The sequence below is a fragment of the Dermacentor albipictus genome, chromosome 7 (genome assembly GCF_038994185.2).
Source record: "Dermacentor albipictus isolate Rhodes 1998 colony chromosome 7, USDA_Dalb.pri_finalv2, whole genome shotgun sequence".
Classification (NCBI taxonomy): Eukaryota; Metazoa; Arthropoda; class Arachnida; order Ixodida; family Ixodidae; genus Dermacentor; species Dermacentor albipictus.
This window is the reverse complement of record NC_091827.1, coordinates 128,776,087-128,788,192: the sequence shown is the minus strand read 5'-3', so window position 1 is coordinate 128,788,192 and position 12,106 is coordinate 128,776,087. Positions and strand designations below refer to the sequence as shown.

General features: G+C 44.2%; 1 protein-coding gene and 1 pseudogene across 2 annotated transcripts in view; both read right to left on the bottom strand.

Moving 5' to 3' along the window:
- The window catches only part of Syx5 (syntaxin 5), a 292,245-nt gene that overhangs the window by 221,298 nt on the left and 58,841 nt on the right, over positions 1-12,106 (bottom strand). For both annotated transcript variants that reach the window (XM_065424230.2, XM_065424229.2), the window contains exon 4: positions 4,339-4,415. In XM_065424230.2, the coding sequence (XP_065280302.2) occupies positions 4,339-4,415 (77 nt within the window). The remainder of the gene's footprint in view (positions 1-4,338; positions 4,416-12,106) is intronic.
- Positions 5,846-7,442, bottom strand: LOC135895972 (tigger transposable element-derived protein 4-like; annotated as a pseudogene).

Below are 12,106 nucleotides of genomic sequence, written 5' to 3'. Positions count from 1 at the left end.
GCAATGAAGTTACAAGGGCCTTGCAATACATGAAACAGGGAAAAGTGGCAGGAGAAGATGGAATAATAGTCGATTTAATCGAAGATGGAGGAGATATCAGAAAAGCTTGTGGCCCTTTATATGAAATGTCTCACAACTTCAAGGGTCCCAGAGAAGCGAAAAAATGCAAACATTACACTAATCCACAAAAGGTAGACTATAAAGAATTGAAAAATTATAGGCCCATTAGCTTACTTCCAGTATTGTATAAAATATTCACCAAGATAATCTCCAATACAAGAAGGGCAACATTGGACTTCAGTAAACCAAGAGAACAGGACAGCTTCAGAAAGGGATACTCTAAATGGACCTCATGCATGTCATCAATCAGGTGATTGGGAAATCTGCAGAGTACAATCAGCCTGTCTATATGGCTTTCATAGATTACGAAAAGGCATTTGATTCGATAAAAATACCAGCATTCATAGAGGCAGTACGTAATCAAAGAGTACATGAGGCATCTGTGAACGTCTTGGACAATATCTACAAAGATCGCACAGCTACCTTGATTCTCTACAAGTAGAAAGATACTTATAAAGAAAGGGGTTAGGCAAGGAGACACAATCTCTCAAATGCTATTCGCTGCATGCTTGGAAGAAGTGTTCAAGCTATAAAACCGGGAAGGATTAGGAGTAAGGATCAATGGCAAATATCTCAGCAACCTTCGGCTTCCAGATGACATTGTCCAGTTCAGCAACAGAGGACGATTACAACAAATGACTGAGGGCCTTAACAGAGAGCGTAACAGTGGGGTTGAAGAATAATATGCAGAAGACAAAGATAATAATCAATAGCTGGGCAAGGGAACAAGAAAGAGTTCAGGATTGCCAGTCGGCCTCTGCAGTCTGTGAAGGAGTACGTTTTCCAAAGTCAACTAATCACAGGGGACTCTGATCATGAGAAGGAAATTTACAGAAGAATAAAAATGGGTTGGAGTGCATACGGCAGACACTAGTAGATCCTGACTGGAAGGTTACCACTATCATTGAAAAGAAAGGTGTACGATCAATGCATTCTCCGGTGCTGACATATGGAACAGTAACTTAGAGATTGACAAAGAAGCTCGAAAACAAGTTAAGGACTGCATAAAGAGCGATGGAACGAAGAATGTTAGCATAACATTAAGATACAGAAAGAGCGCAGTGTGGACCAGAGAGCCAACAGGAATAGCCAATATTCTAACTGACACTAAGAGAAAGAAATGGAGCTGGACAGGCCATGTAATGCGTAGACGACCAGTTGACAATTAGGGTTACAGAATGGATGCCAAGAGAAGGGAAGCACAGTCGAGGACTACAAAAGACTAGATAGTGTGATGAAATTAGGAAATTTGTGGGCACTAGTTGGAATCGGTTGGCGCAGGACAGAAGTAATTGGAGATAGCAGGGACAGGCCTTCATCCTACAGTAGACACAAGTAGAAAGACACCTATAAAGAAAGGGGTTAGGCAAGGAGACACAATCTCTCAAATGCTATTCACTGCACAGGCTAATGATGGTGATGATGATAATGAGGGTGACAGACAAACAACATTGCCAAAGTTCTTGAAATGATACTGCAATCAGGAAAGACACTAACTGTGAACTTGATATCAAAGTAGAGGGCCTGCTTGTCCACATCTTGCCATGTTTTGCTTAGCTCCAATGCGCATCACATACAAATGTCAATTTAACTTGCGAACTTATTATTATTCAAAGTTCACTACATGTCACAACGAGCACCCACATAAACAGCGTCATCTGCTCTGGGTATGATTTATTGGCATCCCCTCTTAAACGGGGCAGTGTCAAATAAGTCACCTACCCTGCTTGAGTTAATTAGGTGTGCTATACAGTAAAACTTCCTTAAATCGTATCCACTTAAACAGTAGTTTCGTTTTAAAAGTAGTAAAGTCAAATCCCCGACTCAGCAGCCATCGAACTTAATGTGCTTTGTATCCGCATAAAGCGTAACAGCTTATTGCATACGTATCGGTTAACACTTAATGTTTACACTTTTCGTCGTGCAAGCACGGCAGTGTGTCGTCTCCATCGGGTCGTCCGGCAGAACAAGCCTCACAGATCCCAAACATGTATCAGAACAAAGGCCTCCAAGCACCCTGTGCGTTCGCGCATGAAGCCACATCAACATCATTTCGGCGCCGTGCCAGAGAGCGTTGTGGCGACGTGCGAACAAGGACTTGCGTCAGGCCAAAGCTCGAATGAAAAAAGACGCCGAGCATAGAAGAAAAATTAGACAACGTTCAAGCTATTACACATCAAATGTGACACGAAGAAGTCAGCACTGGCATGTGACAGGGATCTACTGTTGACTACGGTGTGTGGCATTTGGAATGCGAACAAGTTGCTTGGCAGCGCTGCTGCGACCGCAAAGAAATGTCGGCTACGAGGTTCGACTTTTCGCCAATGTTGCCTCTGTTGCCGAAGTGTCGCCTAGTGACAGTGCTGAGGACGACACGGAAAGCGACAGCACAAGCGATTCAGGCCCGACAGTGGCAGAAGGTGTGCGTTACGTCAGCCTCATGAATGCAATCATCGCGATGAGAACAGCACCTCGCAATGAAAAAGGCGCCCTGTGACATCTGCAGCACTACCGCGCCCATGCACGGAGAATATGCAATGACAATGAGGAATCTGCCATGCGAATGTTTGCCGAGAACAGGGGGCTGGCTGAAAAGGGGGCTGGCTGAAAAGCTGGCTCGCAGCTTCAGTAAGTTTGAGGCTGCGGTCATCGCTGCTAGGCCGTGGCGGCATCAAACGAAAATAACACTTTTGTCATGCAAAGTGAATAAATACTGCATGTTTTTTCCCCCCGAGTTGCGTTTTTGACAGGTAAGAGGGTGATGTCATGCTATTTCGGTTAAGCAGTACTACCGTTCAGTACGCACTTTTTCCGAGCTCCTGCCAACTACGGTTTAACGAGGCTTCACTGTACATGCTTTTCATTTTTTGCATTCTTGTTTACATGTACTTAATCTTTTTCTTCCTCAAAACCTGGGTATTTACCTTGTACCACTATCTATGCCTGCAACAGATCTATGCGTATCAATCTCTTGCCTGCTTTTTTTGGGTATGGGTAGGCAGCACACTCTGGTGGCAAGTGCATGAACTAGGTGGAACAGGCGGTGCACTTTGTTTCCATCGCCAGTGAATGGGCGTGAAAAAAAAAACTCATTGAGCATACGCAAAGGGGATGATGGCGAAAGTGTGCACACTGACGACACATTTATTAAATTACTTGACATTCTCATTTTAATGCGTTGTTACTTCCTGTTACTTGTTTTTCTCCCACCATAGGTTGTGGGTTTGAGTGGTTTAATTAACTCCGTCTTAATTAACTGTGCTTTATTTACTTTACCTTAATTAACACCAAATATTGTGGGTTCAACTGCCACCGATGGTCGTTCGTTCGACCATCAATGGTGGCCCCGGCAATTTCGATGCCATTCAATTGTGGTCCCACCAGAGTTCGAAGGTACAACTCCCAGCAAAGGTTGTGGGTTCGAGTGGTTTTATCAAAACCAAAGGTTGTGGGTTTCGACTCTCACTAATGGTCGTGGGTTTGACTATCAATGGTGGCACCGTCAATGTTGGTCCCATTGAATTTAAGTCCCACCAAAGTTCGTGGGATCGAGCACCTTAATTGGCTACCTTAATTGGCTGTGCCTTAACTTCGCCTTAATTAACACCAAGGGTCATGGGTTCAACTTCCACCAAAGATCGTGGGTTCGAGTCCCACTAATGAACATAGTGGCACCACCAATTTTCGTGACTATAACTTTGGGGCCATAATGCCGAATGGTTAATTTTTCAATAGCGCCAGATAACAAATTTTTCGACCTATGACGGCTTTCACCATAAAATATAGGCAGCTATGGCGTATGTTACTATGGCAGACTATGATAGAGCCGCCCCTTGGTAAAGCAGTTAGCAGTGGCGCTGCAGCTCTCTTGGCAGGAAGCCACGCCAGTGCAAGGAATGCTTGCCTGTGCCGACTACCATGTTGCCTTCACAGAGTTCTGGCTAGGAGCTGTGTCATTGAGCCTGCACGCTTCAGTATCTTGAAGATGCAACTAACAATGCCTGGATTTGTTATGAAGCTGCCGCATTCCACTGTGACAGGCCTGAAGCTGAAATTCCGGTTGTCGAGCTCCAAGTTTTGGAACAGCACATAGACAACAGGAGGCACTTTCAGCACCACAGCATTTTGCGAGTATAGCACTTTGACACAGCTGGTGCACCTGAGCCACCCCAGATATTTACTTCACACCTTAGCCAAAGGTACTTGTTGCATACTCACTTGGCGGCGTGCATGAACCGCCCCCACTCCTGGGCCCCTCGGTCGCCAGGGCGGCGCATCCGATGCTGCTGCAGGGCCTGCAAACACACACTCCTTCAGGCATAGCTCTGTGATTAGCATTACTAGAGTACTTCCTGCCCTAGCTGTCTCGTTGCCCGTCTCTTTAACCGTTTTCCCACCAACTTGGGTCGCTGGGTTGTCCATGGTCTCATGGTCAGAGCATCGCGCTGCTGTGAACAGGGAATCGGGTTCAAAACTAACTTGGGTCACAGGTATGTGACATTGCGAATTTGCCACTTAACCTGTTTCACTCCAACTTGTGTCACTGGGTTTGTCCTACAGTAAAACCTAATTAATTTGGCTCTCAATAATTTGGAAAATTGGCTAATCCAAACTGTTCCTTTCTTTCCAGCAGGCATATGCATTAATTGCAATGAAACTCCTTAGTATGGATGTGTTTGGCCGCACATCAGTTAATTCAGACAACTCTCTGACTTAATTCGGACTACCTTGAAACTGTACAAAATCGCAGCGCATGCTTCATTTTTTTCTAACTTAAATCAAATCAATGTTTATTTTCCAGTTAAGAAACAGAACTGGATGGTCATTTTGGGCTAAAAGCTACGATAGTAGCTTGACGGGGCCCAAAATAACTTACATGGCAATATCCACTTGACACATGATGAAAACACTGTTGTGTGTGTGTGCATGATTAAAAACATAATAGTCATGACTGCATTACAAATAAGTATGTCATTATGCAATGTAATAATGACAGAAAATGCATATGCAGAAGAGAAAAGCATGCATTTCTGCAAGAAATGCGTGTTTGCAAATGCAAATGCAAGAAAAAGAGACAATGGAAAAAAAATATAACTGAACAAAATATTGTCAGAGTTGTTTGCTACTGCAGTCTGCAATATCTACAAATTTGTTGAGAATAAACGGCAAGTTGTAGGCTAGCAACTGGTGTTTGTAGCAGAATGTACGGAAATGTGGAGTAATCCATTTATTAGAATTCCTTGTGCTTAGATTAGGGTGATGGTATTCTAAGCATGCTAGACATTCAATAAGTTCTTTATAGTGTGCAGGAAAATTGCATCACATATAATAAACGGTGTGTGTAAAGGTGCTCTACTCTGACAATATTAAACAATTTATATTTACTCTAGTCACAGACATAGGTATCAAGTTTCCGATCTGACGAATAATTTTTTTCTGTAATATCAAGTTTGTTTATATTGGCATTAGTTGTCATACATCAGATTAATGCACAGTAGTTTAGGTGTGAATTGAAAAGAGCGTGATACAGTGCAGTCCACTTATAACGATATCAAGAAAGACGAAAAATATGATCGTTATAACTGATCATCGCTATATCTGGACTGCAGTTATGTTTTAAAAAATAAGAAACGCGGAACATACCTTTGCAGCTCCGAACTCGAATTTGCTACTTGCTCTAAAGAATAGATGATGTTGAAAGTAAGCTGTGAAAAACACTTTATTTCTAGCGCCAATGACCATGCCGAGGGTTAGGCGCGCCGAAATAGTCCGAAATCTGCACTTGCTTTTGCGGCAGCTTCAGCTTCACAACTGCGACATGCATGGACTCCAGCTGCTGCGCGAACACTGGCAGCAATCCTTTAGCATGCATAAAATCAATTAAGGAGTCGATCTACGACAGTGCACTTTGCGTGGGCATCGAGGTCGGGGTCAAGGAGCCACTGTCAATCTCGTCACTGTCGCTGCTGCCGTCGCCACCATCGCACAACTTTGCCGTCTGTCGAGACAGCACATCTTCGGCGATCGCCTCATCGGTGACCTCATTGCAGAACAAGGCAGAACTGTCTGCAGTCAAAAACTCCTCCATCGACGCACCACCGGTGTCACCAGTAGGAACGAGCTCCCAGAGCTCAGTTATGTCAGCGGCTTACACCGTGTTGGTCTCAGTGAACAAAGCCCGCCTTTTTGAAGCAATTGTATATGATTCACTGCTTTACTTCATACCATGAACGATAAACAAAGCGCACAGCTTTCAAAAGACTGATCTTCAGGTCAGGGGGCCCGTCTGCATGACCCGACGTGCTAGGAGCAGGACGTGCCAGGTCAATGGCTAAAATTAGCCACTCGAGCATGCGTCGTTGATACAGGACGTTAAAGTTGGCGATCACGCCGGCGTCCAACGGCTGCAGGCTTGCCGTAGTATTCGGAGGCAGAAACATAGATTCGACGAATGTCAGCTTCGGGTTAACGCTGTTTGCGCTACATTGTCAAGTAGCAACGCTACTTTTCTTCCTTGGCCTTCAATTATACTGTCGAACTCGAGCAGCCATTCTTCGAACAGGTTGTGGGTCATCCACGCCTTCTTATTGCTGCCATAGCGGACCGGGATGTGTCGATTCTTAAATCATGTTAGCTTCTTTGATCGCCCAATCATGAAAGGCTTGAGACGATGGCTCCCGTCCATACTAATGCACAGCAACACGGTCACCCTAAGTTTCGAGTGCTTCCCGCCGGGGCATCGATCTCCTTTAAGAGCGTGAGTCTTCGACGGCAACATTTGAAAAAACAGCAGTTTCGTCGCAATTATATATGTCCTTCTCCGCGTAGCACTCCAGCACGCGGGGCAGCTTTGTCTGCAGCCACTGCTGCTTTGCCTGTGTGTCCAAAGATACCGCTTCCCCTACCACGTTTTTGTAAACGATACCATGCCGCTCTTCAAAGTGCTGAATCCAGCCTCCTCCAGCCTCAAAATTTGGGCGTCCCAAAAGAAAAGCGACGTTTTTTTCTTTGGTGGCAAGTATTGGCCCACTAATAGGCACATTATGCACGCGGGTTGTGATGAACCACTGGTAAAGCGGCTCTTCAACATCAGCGTAGAAAGGGTCTCTAACTCTTTTCCCCTGATCAGCATGGCCACTGATAGCTCCTGCCTTCACAATCGCGGTGCTGCTGGTTTTCAAGATGGTTGATATTGTCGACTGAGCGAGCTCATACTTCTTCACGAGGGCGCTCACCTTAAAGCCATGTTGAGAGTCCTGCAAAATCTCAGAGTCCTCCATCTTCGCATCAAGCGACACAGCTTTGCGCTTTGCCGACGCCATCTTCGAACTGGTCCACTGGGTTGTACCGTTGGTTGCATGCTGCTTCGGTGGCGTCAGCCGGCTATCGCTAGAGAGAGACTGAGTGCAGGATGGGCGCCACCGCGCCACTTTGCTTGTCGCTTTTTTTCTCTCTCTCTCTTATTCGGAGTGACTGTGGCCGATGCGCATGAAGCAGCTAGCGCCATCTTGCGGCGCGCTGCGCCTACTCAGGTACTCTCCGGTGCGCGGGCGGGGCGCGACGCGCTGTGCAGTCATGGTGGCAGATACGAACTTACAGAGGTAAACACTGCCTCGTCTCAACATCGTTCGTTTTAGGGAACTAAGCAATGGAAATGATACGATTATTTGGCACAGAAAATGCCATCCAGATGGCAAAATTTTGTTCATTATATCCAATATGCGGTGAAACACCCATCGCTATAAATGTTTTTTTCCCCATAGACCTAATGCATAAAATGACACTCTCATGTCGACGCATTGTTATAGCCGATATATCGTTATAAGTGGACTGTACTGCATATCTGTAGTTTGACGGCTGCTCGGAGTATGTCGCAGTGACATAGTACTCCTGTCACAGAGGTTAGTTTTTTGCATAGATAGCTTAAATGTGTATTCCAAGTTAAGGTAGATGTAAAATATACACCAAGAATTTTGTAACTGTCAACAATCCGTATTCCTCAATGCTCAAAAATTATATTATGGTTCAATATTGCCTTTGTTTTTCGCATAAAATATCATGACCTTTGTCTTTGTTGCATTAATCTTAATAACTACTTGCGTTAACAGCTACTACGGTCTTTCCAGTGTTTCATTTATAAAAACAGCTTTACGGCTTCTGTTCCTTTTCATACGCAGCAAAATAGCACGTCTCCTTATTTCATGACATTTACTACCATAACGCTCGTCTTAAGCAAGAGTCACTTTCCCGTCATCCATCTATATCTCGTATCGACCACTGTCATAAAGTGTTGATTCCTCATTGTCACACTAAGCAACACTTTCATTCTTTCGTTCCTCAAACTTGGAATTATTGGAACTTGCCCACCGCCAATGTATTTATTACGGAACCCAGTGACTTTAATAATGCACTTGAATGTTACCTGATATTTGCATAGCTTTTTTTTTAATTTATTGTTCCACTCCCTTCTGTAACACCCCAGGGTCCCTGAAGGTATTCCAGAGTGCCTCCCAAGTTGGCATTTTCAAATTCCCTGACTTTTCCAGGTTTTCCCCGAGTGCCTTTGCAAAGTTCCTCTAGTGACGCAGAACTTTGTTTTATGTCAAGACAGGCTGACATCATTGACATCATGTTGTCCGCTGCTGACTCCTTAGTAAGCATGTCAAAAAAAATTTTTTTAACTACTTAATGCAGTTTGAATAGTAAGGAGTAGTGTTTATATTATTCAAAATAGAAAACTGAAGGGAGGGGTTAGCAAAATGCACAACAAATGGGATATCTTCGAAACGAAAATGGTAAAGCCCATTGCCAATCAAGTCGAACATTTTCAAATACGAATAAAAAGAGATGCATACAGAAGCAAATATTTTCGAAAATGAGCTCTTTCTATCAACTGATAGCGAGCTCATTGGTATGAAGCCTGAACTTTGTCACAAGTTAGATTCTCTCTCAACAGTTGGTAAGTCAACCTCAACTGTCCTGACATACTCTCAGCCTGTGCACAATGCTTAACTGTTGCATTTCACTGCTTTAAGAGTTTATATTGATTTGGATGAGGGGTAGCTGCATCTCGGCGTCAGCCAACACTGCGTTTTTTGAGCTCAAGTTCCTTCAAAGAAGCGGTGGCACCCTTCCTTTCTCGTTCATTCCTCGATGCTTAGGTTGTTTCTGTTCTCGTCCTCCTTCCAGCATGTGTTCACCCTCCGGACCATTTGAAGCATCCTCTTGGTCAATTGTAGGTAACTTGTAGTATTTGAAGCATCCTCCTAATCAATTTTTCTGACGTTTTGTGGCCTGTACAGCCGCGAAACGTCGGAATAATCGGGCAGTCCGAAAAAATTAACGCATATCTTTCACTGCCCTTAAGGGCTCAAGTCGTCACAGGCACAATCGAAAAAGCTCTGAAGGTCTGCCAGTACACTTATTAGGCATGCCTGTGCTCGTACTGTGAAAGGAGACGGCAGGTGTACGCATGTATAATTAGGGAATACGTACTGTGTGCCATTGACCATTTGCAGAAGTCAGAGCGCCAACTAGCACAAAAACGGGAAGTTGTGCCTCGCCACATGGTTGGAAAACATCTGGGTTCGAGCCTTGCTTAGGTATGGCGAAATCGAGTGGAGACATGTTTCCAGAGCTTCTTTCACGTTTTGTGAAAGCGTTGACATTCTTTGGTTGTTACATATGACCTGCCTTAAATATGATTGAAGAAGACTTCATTCTCTCGTCATTTTTGCAAACGGGATGGACAGCTGACTTCTCAGAGTGCCGGATAACGAGCGGATAATGCCAACACTTCGTCCGTTTGTCAGGCACAATGCGGATAAGCTTTAATAGAACGTTAAGAACATAAAACTTAATGTAAACACCGTAGACCCTGCATTTGGCCTCATACAAGCTACATGCAATGCATCCACGAACTCTGGCATCCACGTGATTACAGCATGGTTCACAAAAGCCATTGGCGACATTGCCGGAGCGCCCTGTGAATGTGTGGCCGGGTGAGCACTTTATGCCTGTTGCATTCCCCGAACTCTTAGTTGTTGCATGAAACCGTAGATGCACATGTGCTAGCTTGCAAATTTGGTATTCGCCTTGTGCTATTTCGGCAAATTGCTGTGTTGCATGCTTGTAGTGTACCAAACCGTATCCCAAATTTCGCATGCGCTATATGTATGCGGCAGGTTAGCAGGGTGTCTACCAAGTTGACATTTCCGAATTCCCTGAGTTTTCCAGGTTTTTCCTGAGCACCTTTGCAAAATTCCCTGAATGAGTCAGAACTTTGTTTTATGTCAAGACAGGCTGACGCCATGTTGCCCGATGCTGCCAATCTCTAGTAAGCATGATGAAACAAAAAAAAAATGACAAATCAGTTTGGATAGTGTGGGGATGCGCAACTCTAACACGTCCCCTGATACATTTGTTTTCCTGCATGGCTCCTATCTCCTGTAATCCGGTGTGGTTGAAACGCAGTACAAGAGATGGTGCGAGTGTTGCGCTGCTAACGCCGCCTCACGGTGGGGTTACTTGGGCACGAAAAGGAGAAGGCGCTTCCTCTTTGGTTCAGGATGGGCAAGCTGCATGGACGTTCCGCAAGTGCACCGATCCATGCTTTTGCGAGATCGTCTCGTGAGGCCTCGTTCAAACGCGCCACCGTTCACGTGACCGTATGCGTGAACGACCAGGCTTTGGGATCCAGCATGGGGCTAACGTATTCACTCGTTATCCGGTGGTGGTGAGTCGGACTTCTTAGATTTGTCGAGCGCCCATCGGCATGTTTTGTGGATAGCAACTCGGCTAGCAGGCATTGATCTATGAAAGGTGCAATAAATGTCCTTGTGATTGTTTGCACTACTGTGTTGTCATTCCTTTGTCCCAAGAGCACGGATGAGAATCTAACAATAGTAAGGAGTAATATCTATTTTATTTAAAAAGAAAACAGACGGAAGGTGTTAGTAAAATGCACAGCGAAAAAAAATGGTAAAACCCATTCCAAATTGAGTTGAAGATTTTCAAATACGAATGAAAAGGAGGTGCATACATTAGTAAATATTTTTGAATATGAGCTATTTCTATCAACTGATAGTAAGCTCTTCGTTATGAGGCCTGAACTTTGTCACTACTTAACATTCTCTCAGCAGCTGGGAAGTCAACCTCAACTGTCCTGACATACTATCAGCTAGTAAACAACATCTCAGTGTTGGGTTTCACTGCTTTAATGAGTTTATTTTGGTTTGGATGAGGGACACCTGCATCTCAGCGTCAGCCAACACCGTTTTTTTGAGCTCAAGCTCCTTGAAAGGTGGCGGCACGCTTCCTTTCCCGTTCAGTCCTCAATGCATAGGTCCTTCCTGTTGTCCTCCTTCTGCCACGCGTTCACCCCATGGATCATTTGAAGCATCCTATTGGTCAGTTGTACAGTCAACGTTCGATGTTTCGGACTCACTAGGGGCCGCAAGAACATCAGAAAAATCGGGCAGTCCGAAAAAAATGAATGCATGTCTTAACTGCCCTTAAGGGCTAAAATTGCCACAGGCTCGTCCAAAAAAGCTCTTAAGGCCTGTCTTATTACTTATTACTTATTACTTATTAGGCACATCGGTGCTTGTAATGTGACAGGAGACGGGGGTGCACACGTGTATAATTAAGGAATACATACTGTGTCCCGTGACAATTGCCCCTTCCCACGCTTATGCTTCATGAATATATATTCATGAATATATAGATACATGAATAAATAAATAAAATAAAAGTCAATACAAAATCAATCTGACTAGGAAAGTAGTAACATATAGCTTGGTGAGTAAAGTTAAATTTATTAATAATGGATTTAGTGTGCTGATGCTATTCGTTCTATATACTGAAGATGCATCTGCAGAATGTATGAGATTTTAAGGAAAATGCACTAGAACTTCATTAAACCGTACCTGCTTAAGCCATAGTTTCTTATTAAACACAGTTGAGAGGAATCCCCGACTCAGTTACC